Consider the following 15,597-nt stretch of genomic DNA (forward strand, 5'->3'; position numbering starts at 1 on the left):
AAAGCATCAGTGAGGTCATGGTGTTGGTGCCATTCCATCTTAGTCCAAAAATAACAGATGGAGTTTCATCACTCTAGAGAACACTGATCCACTGCTCCACAGTCTAGTACTTGGAGGTTGCTTTAAACCCCAATAGACTCACTGCTCTAAAGATTGCTTGGCATTAAATATGGTGACCTTGTGTGCATGTCTTGCTGTTCCAGAGCTCCTGATTCTATTAGCAATACTTTTGGCAATGGGTGAACATTAAAAGAATTTAATTGAAGGGGTGTCTACAAACTTTTGGATTTTTAGAGACCACTTTCATAGACAGGGATTAAGCCTTATCTTGGACTAAATTACAATGCTAAAGGTGTTTCAGCATTTAAATGCCATTTAATCCAGGCTTAGGTTTAAAGTGGGTCTGGGAAACCAAAACAGTGTATTTCAAGAATATGCATTCTAAAAAATGGTTTGTCACTTCAACTTCAAAAGTTACTTCACATGATAACAATGAACTAATTTAATTCAACCTAATTTGAATGATCCATTCTTTCAAGCAAAGTATTTATTTGCACTGATTAAACTAGTTCAATGGCATGTTATTAAACAAAGTAATGTTTTTAGTTTTTTTTAACTGGCCAACTATGTTTTACATTGTAAGGCTAAGCGTCCTCTATGTAAGAATCAAAAGAACAACCCTATATCAGAAACGCATTTTGATTTCTTTTGCTACAAGTTATAATACATGAGCTGTGGTATTCACACATACCGTCCCAGGAGGGCACACACAGCCAGAGATGCAGCCCTGGCTCACACACTCCAGGTCTATGTTCTGGCATGTTCTAGCACATTCTATGCCCACATCTCTCACACTCTCGCATTTTAACTGCTGCAGTGGAGCCGGACAGGAAACAGAGCGACGTTCTGCATTAGTACACACAAACACATAAATAGGGGGAAAAGTCAGCATTTCTGGCAATGGCAAATCCATGTGAAAAAGAGATCATGGTGCAACCACTGATGCAGTTCTGTCAGGATTGTATTTAAAGGTTCTAAAAAGTTCTTATGATTAATGAAATGTGATGGGTATCAGTTCTTGTTTTCACTACACATAATGTTGCATTTGAATACTAAGAAGAAAGTTGGTTCTGAATTTCAGGACACACAGGTGTAATTACCTCGGGAAAGTGGAGGTTCATCAAAGAAAAGATCCGAAAGCACAGATGCTGGAAGTTCACTGGAACTGCACCGCATGGAGCCATTCTCACAGTAACTACAATCAGAATAAACCAGATTGGTTTATAAGCACTGTGTTCACATAGGAGGAATTTGCTCTGGTGAGAGCTCACAAAAATATACAAAATATAATACAAAAAAAGGCTGCCACAATAACTCAATTAATGATATTTATTATATTAATTAATTCTCTTTAATTTCTTAATAGCTTCTAAGGATGTCTTTTTTGGAATCTTGATAGTCACAACCTCCCAAAAATGTAACTAAAAATATCAACACAATATAAACATACGCAATACTGTATTATACAATATATATGCACAAATAGAAACTACACTCCAGCATGAACAAAAAACTAAAACAACATGACTGAGTGTGGTGTGTGTGTATGTGTGAGACTCACCAGATGGAGTGGTGGTCAGCGAACATATCATTGGGCTGGTAGATTTCTCCATTGTAGTGGCAGGAGCACTGGTCTGGTGGCACACACTCTCCTGTGTCACTAAGATACAGCCCCCAAGGACAGAAACAGCCCTCCTCACAAATGTTGCGGCACTCACTGTCCGGCAGTGACAGAGATCGACATGTCTGATTACACACTCTCCCACACATGTCATACACCTGGTCACCTGGACAGGTCAGTTCTGGAGAAAAAAGGTTAATGGAGAAAAAGCACATATGTATATTAATTAACATGTTAATTTTTAAAATTATACATACTTCCCATGAGGCTTTGTTGAAGAAAGAAAATGGTGGAAAATGAGGAAAGTTCTAAAAGGATACTCCAATTTTTCAAAAATTCGGCATACTTTGTTTTTAGGTGTAAACAAAGACATTCAGAGTGATCAGTGAAATGATTGTATTGTGTATACATTGTGTATACAGTGAAATGTATTGTACAGAAACTTAATGATTTAGTTTGTCTTTAGAGTGGTGCTGATAGGAACCAGTGGTCGTAATGTCTACAGGACAAATATAGCCATATTATTAACTACGCAAAACCACCAGAGAATCTACACAAGCTTTTATATGTAATGTTGTGAATGGTATAACAGTGGTAAATCTGAAAAAAAGAAAGTATTTTTTGGATACGGTTTTTTCCCATATGACACCCTTCATGTACCTCCCCACCATGTATGTATTAAAAAAACACCTTTTAGGCCAAAATATTCTCATAAAACTATGTAAAACTATGTCTAGGATATCAGGCAACATATTCAGAGCCATTTTATGCAATGAATGTCTGTCCAGTAGCTTTTCACCACTGTGATTCAATAAGTTTCTTTGAAACAGTGCATTTCACATCAAACCACTATGAATGACTTTTTTCACATCTATTTGAATTTTGAAAAATCAGTGGAACTTCACTTTAACTACAGGCATATTCTTCAGTTATTAATCTTAACGTTTATTTAGTCCCTACTATTAAACTAATAAGTAAGGTTTGTAATAAGTATGGATCTGCTAAGTGGTCCTTACTGTGTGTTTGTGTGTGTGTATGTGTGTGTGTGTGTGTGTGTGTGTGTGTGCGTTACCACAGTATCCCTGTCCCCTCCAGTTGATGAGCACTCCTCTGGCAGAGCATGCAGCTGCGTAGCTGCTCACAGCTGCACACAGACACTCCTGTCCGTCTGTGCAGGAGCACACATCGTAGCGGCAGTTCTTCAGGTATGGAGCTGGGTTCACCTCATGATGACACGGTTCAAACTTCACCGACAACAGCACCGCACATGCCTCCTCTGCGAAGCGCACTGCACACACATAAGTTTGTATTTCTGTCTTTTTGGAATATTTGACTTTCTTTTAAAAAAATTTGACCTTTCATTCATCCATCCATTTCCACTGACTTCTGTATTACTGTATTTAAATGCTGCTGTGCTACACCTAAACCAATTATAACCTTAATATAAAAAAAAGACAGAAAATTTTATTTCTCTGTCAAAAAAAAATAAACTTGAAAACAATTATATATACAGTACTGTGCGAAAGTCTGCATCTAGTCCTAAGGAAATTAGTGCAGTAAAGAATGTAGTTGATATCTTTTAAACTAGTTAGAAGGAAATAGGTTTGGTTTCTAATTTCTCCTTGATGCCCCTAGGTTTGTGCAAATCCACTAACAATGGGTCAAACCAATCATTGCATGATTACTATAAAAATATTGGCCATTCTCAAGGACAGGTTTGGAAATGGTTTTATGAAAACAGTGACATACATGAAAGTGAATAGTTTTTGTAATAATCTTATTTGTTTTTATTCTAATGTTTGCATTTTTAGAGCTAAAAATGCTCACTGCCCAAATAAATGGGATTTTTAACATACATTTTTCAGGTTCCTTCTGCACTGTACTGTAAATATGTATGGAACCATGATAACAAGCCAAATGTTAGCTAATAATGTTCCCCATGATTAGCTAAATACAAGGCAAAAATTAAGGTCCAGACACCTCACACCATCTAAAAATAAGCATGGTCGTAGATCTGCTGCCATCTAGTGCTGAAAGAGGTAATGTGATTATATACTTAGCACAGACACTACATCATGTATTTCACATACTCACATACTTAATGCATTTCACCATATGGTATTTCTCTAGCGTCTCCATCATAACTGCACTGCTGTTGAGACATTTGAACTGAATGAGCATTTGTGTCTATTTGCGTGTGTGTGTGTATGAATGTGTACCTCTTTTTGGATTTAAGCTGCAAGGATCTGAAGGTTGTTTCTGGATGTTATCACACTCTGCATTCATCTTCCATGCATTTCCAAACCCTTCCACCCGCGTCTCCACCAGCCCTCCCGCCGTCAGGAAGTCGTCTCCTTGGTTACCATTATAGTTGCCACATAGACCACAGGTTTTCCCTGCATAAACTGGACTGAGCTATATATATGCACACACAGACACAAGTACACACACAATAAGAGTAGGTATCACTGAAGATGATAATAATTTGTCTGTGAGGACTGTGACACACATACACATGTACACAAACCCACACTAATACTGTTTTGGAAATGGTCCCCTAATCAGAAAATTCAGGACCACCATACAGAGCACTGTACAAATAATTAATGAGTCATGTAAAATATTGCGCACTAATGTCAAAGGGAAATTCCAATGATTTTTCAAAAATTCTGCATGTTTAAATGGTAGAGAAGTAAACAGTCATTCAGAGTGTTTTCATATTACTCTATTTTAGAGCAACTACAGAGTCAGAATTGTTGACTAAGGTGGTGACAGGAACCAGACATCTGATTTTTAATTACTTTAAAAACTCACTCCCAGAAAGTTTCTACATGAAATGGTTCTGAATATGTTGCCTAATGGCTACGACATTCTTTCACAGTTGTTTTAAGATAATGTTTTGGCCTAAAACCCAAACCAAAATCCATTCATGGCCAAACAAGACCCAAAGAAAACTTAGATTTTCAAGATTACCAGTTTCAGCATTATCTAGCTATTGCAGTACATTGTAGGAGTGAATTTTTCCCCAATATGTTTTTGAAAGCCATTACATAACGGTAGACTTAATGTGCTTTAGAAGTTATCAGTTTGGACTTACCCTGAGCACAACACGTCCACGGCCATCCCAGTCTATCTGAAGATCATCTCCATAGTTCAACCTAACAGATGACAACACAGTGCTCTGGACCCGCAGCAGTCCTACACACACACACACACACACACACACACACACACACACATGGAAACACAAACATGCTTAACTGTTGGCTTTGAACATGATGACGAATAATTCTATCTTCTTTGATACCACACTGACAGACCGTTGATTAATGGGGTTTGAACATCCATTCCATTCACAGAAACCAAACCACCATGTTTCAGCCTAATCGTCTGATTGGCCAGATTGTGGAACTTCAGTGTGACTGAACGTGTACAAACAGCATCTTGGTCATCTGCACACTAGCATAAATACAAAAAAATAAACACAGGCACAGAGAATTATTGCAGTTGCAAGTTTGGGCACCCATGGTAAAATAGCTTTATTGATTTTTAAATGAAAAGAAGTAAACACAACTTTAATTTTAATAACACAAACTTTAAATTTGATTTTGGAGTGTGCAAAATTCTTTTCATAGAATTGTTTGGCCTTGTTAGGCCTTACGTGACTCATTAGCACTGGTTAGGCACGTGAAGAATTGATGATTGATGAGAATTTCAGAGCGTGATAAACTGTCTGACTCTTCAAACCTTGTACTAACACTCAGCAACCATAGGCCCTTCTACGTAACTGGCTGAGGACGTCAAAATGGAGGTAATTCATGCCTACAGCACAGGGGACAGGTATAAAAAGGTATCACAATGCTTCCAGGTCACACTGGTCACTCTCCAAACTGTTACTAAGAAACGGCAGTTAAGAGCAACAGTAAAAAGTCAAGGCAAGATCTGAAAGACCATGAAAACTCAAACAGATGTGCTGGCCAGAAAGGCAAAGCAAAAGGCCCACACGATGGCAAAGAACAAGGAAACTTTAACTGCAACCTAATCACAAAAGTCTACATTTGAAGTATGTAAAACTAAATCTAGATAAGCCAAGTGCTGTGGACTAAAGAAATAAAAAATGGAACTCTTTATACACAAAGGTATATTTAGAGAAAAAAGGAGCAGTACTTGATGAAAAGAACACATTGCCAAATCTTAAGTATGAGGGTGGATCTATTATGCTTAGAGATGTGTGGCAGTTAGTGTCACAGGAAACACTGCATGGGTAGATGGAAGAATGTATTCCATTAAATATCAGTCAGTCAAGAAACTGAAGCCGACCAGATGCTGGTCATGGAACCATGATCCAAAAAAAATCCATCATAATAATCCACCACAAACTACTTCAATGAACACAAGCTGAACCTTTTGGAATGGTCATCACAGTCCCCTGACTCATTGAAAAAATGTGCATAGATGTTATACATGCTGTGCTGTGCAAGGCAGCCCAAGAATATTAAATATAGAAGTACTCTGGAAGAGTGGGCTAAAAATTTCTAAAATAGGAATAGAAAGACTCCTAGCTGGCTAGAAAAAGTGTTTCCATGCTGTGATAGGTGCCAGGGGATGTGAGTAAGTACTGACTCAGTTCGATATCCAAATGTTTGTACACGCCACCGTTGCTAATTTTTTAAGTTAATGCTGCCGTGGTTGCATTTACTTCTTTTACTTACTACTTCATTAAAAAATAAACAAAATATCACTGGATCAGGGGTGCCCAAGCAGTACACATAACATCTGGAAAGATACAGATATGACTCTGTATGTGAAATGTTTCAGACATACCTGCACAGTGTCTATGATAGCAGAGAACAGGTTGGTTTGACAGTCTTTAGCCAGAAGATATTGGCAGAAGCCACTGAAGGTGAAGAACTTATTATCAAAGGTTTTAAAGTGAGACTGTCCTGTTACCACACACTCTCCTGCAGAGAGACACAGAGTAAGGGAAATAGGCCTGTGTGTTTGTGTATTGCCTCTGTATATTTGTGTATTGCCTCTAGGACTTTTCATTTACAAGTTTATCTAATTCAGTTAGTATTGGTTTATATGGAAAATCTAATTGTATCACCATAAACATGGTACTGTGGATAAACCACAGTGGCAATGTTAGAATTACTTACAATCTAAAGGGAACATTTTTTTGGTCGACAGATTATGAAGAGGAAATGTGTAAATCCTTACCTGGGCATTCCTCATTGGTGCATTCCCAAGATCCATGGCGACACACACTGGAAAAAACAAGACACAACGCAGTGGTGTGTGTTCATGTAGATTGTAGCATGTATACATGTATTTTTGTGAACATGTTCTACTGTTCATGTACACTGTCTGTTGACAGGATGCACTATATAGCATGTGGGTGTGTTTGGTCCTACCATGTGTTGCAGTCCTGTGAAACAGTGGAGCCAGGAGGGTAGCGTTTGCCCGTATGTTGGCACGAACACTGTGATATGTCAACACAATGACCTCCATCCAGCACCTTACCCACTGTCACACACATAGACATTGCCCAGAGAAACATTTTCACTAGATATGCAAAAAAATTTATAAATTCAAAGTCATGGAGAAAAGACTGAAATTCAGTTTTCTTATTGAAAATCTATACACAACTATTTTTACTCAACTATTTTTATTTTCTTTTTTGTTTTATTGTTTTTATCTCGTTATGTCATTTTTTCTTTTCCTTGATCAATGTATTGTGTAGTTTTGATCAGTTAGTGTTTAATTTAACTGACATTATTGTGCAGCACTTTGGCCGACACTTGTTGTCTATTAAATGTGCTATAGAAATAAATTTGACTTGAGCTTTTACAGCCAATTAAAGATTGAGACAAAATGACTTATATTTCAAGTACATTGGAAACATTGGAAAAACATTGAAAAAAAAGTACAACTAGGAAAAACATTGCTAGTTTCAACAAAATCCATTTGTTAGTTCCAGTGTGACACATACAACCAGTTAGTGAATAATGTAGGTGCTAAACACATCCAGTTACTGGAAAACAGACAGCTTTACACATAATAGCCCACCACGAAAGCTCACAAGCAATATGCAAATAAAAAAAAAAAACCACACATTATACAGGATGCCACCATCGGGGCTTCGTACAAGCCACCACAATATTAAAGGAGCACTGTGGGCTAAAACGAATGTTTAATATGTTATTTGTTGTGTTATGTGGTATTCTGTAATATAGATCCCCTGATAGAATTCACAATTTTATATTGTTTTCATGCTTTTGTTCATGAACGCTCTCTCACTACAACACCCAGCATGTATTATGCAAATATGTCCCTGTTGTGTTCAATCATTTGCCTTCTATATTCAAGATAGCAGGGTTTGCAGGAAAGATGTCTTTATTCAAAGCATGCTGTCTGCCTGCCAACACAGTCTGATTAACAGGTTTGTAAGCAAGGACTTTGCCCTACAGATATTGGTTCATCTGTTAAGGATTATGTCAGGACAACATACATTCTGTTGTTAAGTTTACTGTTTGTGCCGATACTGAGGCCAATATACATTCTGTTGAAAATCCATACAAGCAGCTGTTTGTGCCCTTCCTAGAGACAAGAGCCCATCTACTGTAAGATGGGAAACACCTAATTAAGCTAGATATCTAGGCATGTGATCAGCCATCGGGGCACACTGCAATTTAAAATAAGGACTAGAACAAGAAAATAACTAAAACTGAAGAAAGAAAAGGACAAAAATATACAACAGCATATACTCATTTTTATCAAAAGTAAAATTCTCAATCTAATTTCAAATTTAAATATGCACCAAATTCAGATCCTAACTCTGACACAGAACCTGATCATTGATATAGCAGTGTTTTAGAGCTGTGTGGCAGAGACAAGCTGGCTCATACCAGAGAAACAGCATCTAGCTCTAGTCTTCTAGCAAACAAGTTATTTACAATAGGCTTTACATTATAGTTTTTTTACGAATTGAAATATTAGTTTATGGTGATTTTATTGTGTTTAAAAGACATAAATTCCATATATGCTGATTTTTCTGTAGGGAAAGTGAAAAGTATCTTTCAAAACGGCCTATATGGCCTTATGTCCTGTAATAAACAATGTTCCAAACCAGTATGGTTTTCTGTACACACCTTTTTCATCCAAATGTAACTGGATCCTCTTAATTTGAGAGATCATTAAGGAGTTGAAATATGAATATTGCTACACTCAATTTAACAATGCTGCATACAGAATTTACATCAGAAGGTGTGTTTATGTGCAATGTAATTTCAGAAAAGTTAGCTTATTTGTATTTTTACAGCTAAACAACCTTATAATTCAGAGGATCCAGGGAAGTTCTAGGGACAAATGTATGTAGGACGAAACATATCTGGTTTGGAACCATTAACCATGGTTAACCATGGTGTATGATTCTGGGGATTCTTTGCCCCATTAACAACTTCCACAGAAAAAGTTATTAATGTTAAAGTTAAAGTTAAAAGAGTTCCTAAAATGGGCATAACACTGACTACAGAACAGCACACAACTTCAGGAGTCTGTGTTGGTTAGTTATTTGGGAGTCTGTGTTGGTTGGTTATTAACACTATTGTTATAAATTCTGTATAAATATATGCAAATTATCTTTGGCTGATGATGAACTGTGAAGCATTCAGTTACAGTTGAAATCTTCTGATATAAACTCACTATAAATGAACTTTAAGCAATCACAATTCCACTTCTTAAAAGTAAATAAAGAGAGAGCATAAAAAATCATTTTAAAATAATTCTGCGCTATGATACTATTCTATGCGTTTGATGACACCATGAACACCCGACAACACAATGGCAGATGCTCTAAATGGTCTCTCACCTGCACAGCTGCAGCCATCCACACACTCATCCCTGCACACTTCATGGATATTGAGACTCTGACAGGAAGTGGAGCATGCCTGAGAGCATTCACTGTACTGCATGCCTACTGGACACTTTGGGGCTGCAAACACATATACACACAAACCCTAATATTAAACAGACACACAAACCCCCAGTGTATGTTTTTACATTCCACATGTTGTATGTGTCTGTCTATGATTGTCCATGTATTGTACATTTGTCTGTTTTGTGAATATGCATAAATGTTACTCACTGCACTGGCTCTGTGTGTGCCACTCAGACAGGACCAGTCCATGGCTGGCACAAGTGCGTGCATACTCCAAAAGAGCCTGACACACACAGTCCTCACCATCTTCACAGTGACACACATCTGACTCACACACTGACACAAACGCATCTGCATCCACCAGGTGACCACAGCGCAGGAACACTGTAGAGGTACGCAGCGCCTCACACCGCGAGATCAAGTTCTACACACACAAACACGCAAAAAGTAAAAAAAGATATTCAAATATCTACATACAAATGTTTGGTAACACAGGACAGGTGATGATTTGTTGATTTTCTAAGTGAAAATAAGTTCACACTTCTGCCCATTTTAGTGCACAACTACCGTTTATTTGTTGAACTTAATTTAATTAGCAAAAAGGTTACAATACATATTGCATATTAATGTGTTAATATGTTAACACATATACATGTAATTAATATGTCAATCTTAGCAAATAAACAAAACTGTGCACTAAAATTTGCAGAGAGATTTAAGTTTCTTGTAGAAGATGAGTTAACTGATTTCACTTACAAAACTGTACATATGTATCAGAGATACCTATGAAAAACAGAGCATATAGGTGTTGCTTGTGGTAATTGTTTTTGGTCATGTGATGAGATTCTGCAACTAGGGTGTTAACAGCTGCACGCATGAAAAACCATATGAAATCAATTCAGGGTTGAAGCCTCTTTTACAATAGATTTTAAAATTCTAATATAGCTATTACTTTAACTAAATGGGTTAGTGTTATTATATACACTCACCGGCCACTTTATTAGGTACATTAGGTGTTCAATTGCTTGTTAACACAAATAGCTAATCAGCCAATCACATGGCTGCAAATCAATGCATTTAGGCATGTAGAGGTGGTCAAGAAAACTTGCTGAATTGCAAACCAAGCATCACTATGGGAAAGAAAGGTGATGTAAGTGACATTGAACGTGGCATGTGGTCTGAGTGTTTTGGAAACGGCTGATGTACTGGGATTTTCATGCACAACTGTCTACAGGATTTACAGAGAATGGTCCAAAAAAGAGGAAATATCCAGTGAGGGGTAGTTGCGTGGATGAAAACACCTTATTGATGTGAGAGGTCAGAGGAGAATGGGCAGACTGGTTTGAGATGATAGAAAGGCAACAGTAACTCAAATAACCACTTCTTACAACCAAGGAATGCAGAATATCATCTCTGAACGCACAACACGTCAAACCTTGAACTTATGGGCTAAAGCAGCAGAAGACCATACCGGGTGCCACTCCTGTCAGCTAAGAACAGGAAACTGAGAGTATAATTCGCACGGGCTCACTGAAATTGCATGATGAAAGATTGGAAAAATGTTGCCTGGTCTGATGAGTCATGATTTCTGCTGCGACATTCACATGGTAGGGTCAGAATTTGGTGTAAACAACATGAACGCATGGATCCACCCTGCGTTGTATCAACGGTTCAGGCTGGTGGTGGTGGTGTAATGGTGTGGGGGATACTTTCTTGGCACACTTTGGGCCCCTTACTACCAATTGAGCATTGTTTAAATGCCGCAGCCTACCTGAGTATTGTTGCTGACCATATCCATCCCTTTATGACCACAGTGTAGCCATCTTCTGATGGCTACTTCCAGCAGGATAATGCACCATGTCACAAAGCTCATATCATCTCAAACTGGTTTCTTGAACATGACAATGAGTTCAAAGTACTCCAGTGGCCTCCACAGTCACCAGATCTCAATCCAATAGAGCACCTTTGAGATGTGGTGGAATGGGAGATTCGCATCATAGATGTGCAGCCAGAAAATCTGCAGCAATTGCATGATGCTATCATGTCAATATGGACCAAAATCTCTGAGGAATGTTTCCAACACCTTGTTGAAAGTATGCCACAAAGAATTAAGTCAGTTCTGAAGGCAAAAGGGGGTCCAACCTTATACTAACAAGGTGTACCTAATAAAGTGGATCGTGAGTGTATATGGCTCTGCATGTCCTCTATCATTCTTTTAGATGCAAGATGTTAGATGTTGTGTGTCGTGCTGGTATGACTGGATCAGACACAGCAGTGCTGCTGTTTCCACTAACTGTCCAATCTATTAGCTTTCCATGTAGATGTACAGCACACAGCAGTTTGTGTTAGTCATCTAGTCCTCTAGATGACATATATATTTCTTATGATAATATGTGTTGATTGTCAGGTGACAACTATTGACTGACCTTGGCTGAAGCTCCTGTGCTGTTACAGGTCTGAGAAGGTGGAGTAACACGCTTGCATGCTTCTGATGCACCATTCATGGCCCAGGAATTGGCAAAGTCATATGAATCCTCTGTTAAAAAACCTAAACATATACATATGCAAACAGTTATACTCTGCCCATCAAAAGTTTATAATATGCAAGCACATTAATCTTGTTTATTTGAAATAACATTAAACAGAAAGCTGTTTAGATCTTGCCATTTACCTAAAACTGGAAAACCAAAGGCAAAAGTACTAGCTGGGGAACAATACCATAACTCATGTGTTTTGATTTGAGTTTTAATTTAACCATCCGAGTCATTAAGAACATATTCTTATTTTATCATCATATTGCATTGACATCAGCTTTCACTAGCTCTACCAATTGCCTTTGGGCCAGAAGAATTTCAGTATGTGCTTTTTTGCATAGTTTAGAAAAACTGTCATATCATTATTTAAAACTTGCTGCTTTTACAAAGGAAGACACTCTGATGAAGATGATGCTGAAGTGTTCCAAAATATGTGAAAACTATTATGCAGTTGCTTTTATATTAACAAATACTATTGTATGTTTTTCTCACTTAATTGAAAACTAGCAATAAAAATCATTACTTTCCAACATTACTTGGAAAAGGCAGGACACTAAGATTTTTCAGTGCATATGACAAACATATCCATAAAATAATTACATATCTATATCTATCTATATATCTATCTATCTATCTATCTATCTATCTATCTATCTATCTATCTATCTATCTATCTATCTATCTATCTATCTATCGTCATTACTGTAACATGCTATAAACACTTCACATCCATCCACACACACAGCAGTTCTTTGTATTATAACACATGGTGATTTGTCTGATAGCGCAAATTTAAACTGAGATGATAAACTGAGCTTTGAAAAGTGGTGAATTACAAGAGTAACTGACAAAAAGCTCAGTCTCAAACTCAAACACACACACACACACACACACACACAGTGCTGATAAAGTACACAGTTATTTCCTGCTGTTTTGTCTGCTTTGGGGAAGTGGCTCCACCCATTTCCCCAAACCATTTTCACCTTCTTGTGCAGTGTAGTCATCACCAGGGACAGAGTTGTAGTTGCCACAGAGACCACAGGTGTGGTTGCTATGGTGTTTGGTGAGGGTGACCTGAATGTTGTGTGCAGGGTCAATGCGGATGGAGAAACCAAATTCCTCGCTCCACAAATGCACGCTGCCCAATTCAAAACCCGCAAACACAGAGCTTGAAGCGTATGGCAGAGGGAGCCTATTACACACACATGTAGAATTCGTATGTCAATACATACAGATTGTTCATAAGCACTTTTACACTTACACATACAGTACTATGCAAAAGTCTTAGGCTGTTTAAGAAAATTATATTTAAAGCAAGGTAGATATATTTAATTACAGAAAAACACTAGCGTTAGAACAAATGCAAAAAAAACCAAAAAACATTAACACAATAAATTGTGATTTAATGTCTGTCACTACGTAAGCTTAACCATGCCCAAATTTCTCCTTATGGCAGTTCAGTATTGTAGCTACTATCCAATGCCTGGTTTGGTTAGTCAATACGTCATTAAAGGAATGCTACAGTGTACTTCAGACATATTTACTTTTACATTAACAGATACTTACTAACAGAACAGAAAACCCATTGACCAAAAATATACTTATAATAGAAAGGGGGTAGATACTTATAATACAAGCCAAGGGGCAGATACTTCCATACCTGCCCAATGACATCTATTATTAGTATGCTTTGAGTCAACAGGCTTTTGGTTCTGTTAATAAGTACCTGGAAATCAAATAACTGTCCATGATGATTATTTGTACACTATGGACGCAGCAGATAGAGATAAGGTTGAAACTCTCTGTACTATTTCCTTAAAGGGTCCATATTCTTAATTGTTCTTATTGTTTATTTAATGTTTGTGTGGTTTTATGCACCATCATAATTCACTTTTACAGGATGTTTTTCCAACCACTCTTTATCCATTAGAATTAAACAGGCTCTTCTTGTTACTGTGCCTAACAATGACATATGTAAATGATCTCTGTTCTGATTATTGCACCTCATTCAAAAAGCAGGTCTTAAGAAATACTTATTAATGTAATGTAAATGTAGTATAAAGCTTAAATTAGCTAAACTGCTGTAGATTGGCAGATATATGTAAACAAGTTGGTTTTGGTTGTGGACAAATGAGCTGTTTTCTTGACTGGTCTAAGGCATTTTGCAATGTATTACATCTTATATTAGCAGCTGCTTTAATGCATTCATCTGTGTTTACCTTTCTCCTCCCTGTGACAGGATTCCATCCACAGATAGATGCAACTCGAAGGCCTCTCCAAGGAAAACAGTCACTCCTGTCCTCTTGCCCTGAGAAAAATCCCCTTTACACACAGCAGAACAAAACATCTGCCTTTAATTTTCTCAAGATCAAAATAAAACTGTAATCATGTTTACTAGGAACTGTAATCTACAACCCCAATTCCAATGAAGTTGGGGTGTTGTGTAAAACATAAATAAAAACAGAATATGATGATTTGCAAATCCTTTTCAACCTATATTCAATTGAATACACTACAAAGACAAGATATTTAATGTTCAAAAGGAGAAACTTTATTGTTTTTTGCAAATATTCACTCATTTTGAATTTGTTGCCTGCAATACATTCCAAAGAAGTTGGGACAGGGGCGTGTTTACCACTGTGTTACATCACCTTTCCTTTTAACAACACTCAATAAGTGTTTAAGTGTTGAGGACACCAATTGTTGAAGCTTTGTAGGTGGAATTCTTTCCCATTCTTACTTGATGTACAACTACAGTTGCTCAACAGTCCGGGGTCTCCGTTGTCGTATTTTGCACTTCATAATGCGCCACACATTTTCAGTGGGAGACAGGTCTAGACTGGAGGCAGGCCAGTCTAGTACCCGCACTGTTTTACTACGAAGTCACGCTGTTGTAACACGTGCAGAATGTGGCTTGGCATTGTCTTCCTGAAATAAGCAGGGACGTCCCTGAAAAAAAAGTTGCTTGGATGGCAGCATATGTTGCTTCAAAACCTGTATTTACCTTTTAGCATTAATGGTGCCTTCACAGATGTGCAAGTTACCCATGCCATGGGCACTAACACACCCCCATACCATCAGAGATGCTGGCTTTTAAACTTTGCACTGATAACAATCTGGACAGTACTTTTCGTCTTTGGCCCGGAGGACACAACGTCCATGATTTCCAAAAACAATTTGAAATGTGGACTCGTCAGACCACAGGACACTTTTCCACTTTGCGTCAGTCCATCTCAGATGAGCTCGGGCCCAGAGAAGCTGGCGGCGTTTCTGGGTGTTGTTGATATATGGCTTTCGCTTTGCATGGCAAAGTTTTAACTTGCACTTGTAGATGGAGCGACGAACTGTGTTCACTGACAGTGGTTTTCTGAAGTGTTCCTGAGCCCATGTGGTAATATCCATTACAGAATGATGTTGGTTTTTAATGCAGTGCCGCCTGAGGG

The 15,597-nt window shown here is 37.8% G+C and overlaps 1 protein-coding gene across 2 annotated transcripts in view; it reads right to left on the minus strand.

The window, feature by feature from the left end:
• Positions 1 to 15,597, minus strand: part of vwf (von Willebrand factor) — a 43,377-nt gene that overhangs the window by 23,147 nt on the left and 4,633 nt on the right. The window contains exons 4-18 of one of the 2 annotated variants that reach the window (XM_017717137.2): positions 14,374 to 14,476; positions 13,138 to 13,346; positions 12,047 to 12,168; positions 9,828 to 10,044; positions 9,552 to 9,674; positions 7,096 to 7,207; positions 6,902 to 6,948; positions 6,506 to 6,642; positions 5,002 to 5,140; positions 4,779 to 4,879; positions 3,901 to 4,096; positions 2,754 to 2,969; positions 1,622 to 1,862; positions 1,161 to 1,255; positions 752 to 906 (exon numbers count right to left, since the gene is read on the minus strand). In XM_017717137.2, coding sequence (XP_017572626.2) covers positions 752 to 906; positions 1,161 to 1,255; positions 1,622 to 1,862; positions 2,754 to 2,969; positions 3,901 to 4,096; positions 4,779 to 4,879; positions 5,002 to 5,140; positions 6,506 to 6,642; positions 6,902 to 6,948; positions 7,096 to 7,207; positions 9,552 to 9,674; positions 9,828 to 10,044; positions 12,047 to 12,168; positions 13,138 to 13,346; positions 14,374 to 14,476 — 2,213 coding nt within the window. Of the gene's footprint in view, positions 1 to 751; positions 907 to 1,160; positions 1,256 to 1,621; positions 1,863 to 2,753; positions 2,970 to 3,900; positions 4,097 to 4,778; positions 4,880 to 5,001; positions 5,141 to 6,505; positions 6,643 to 6,901; positions 6,949 to 7,095; positions 7,208 to 9,551; positions 9,675 to 9,827; positions 10,045 to 12,046; positions 12,169 to 13,135; positions 13,347 to 14,373; positions 14,477 to 15,597 lie in introns of both variants that reach the window. The other variant, XM_017717212.2, reaches the window with a different exon arrangement.

The sequence above is a fragment of the Pygocentrus nattereri genome, chromosome 7, assembly GCF_015220715.1.
Source record: "Pygocentrus nattereri isolate fPygNat1 chromosome 7, fPygNat1.pri, whole genome shotgun sequence".
NCBI lineage: Eukaryota > Metazoa > Chordata > Actinopteri > Characiformes > Serrasalmidae > Pygocentrus > Pygocentrus nattereri.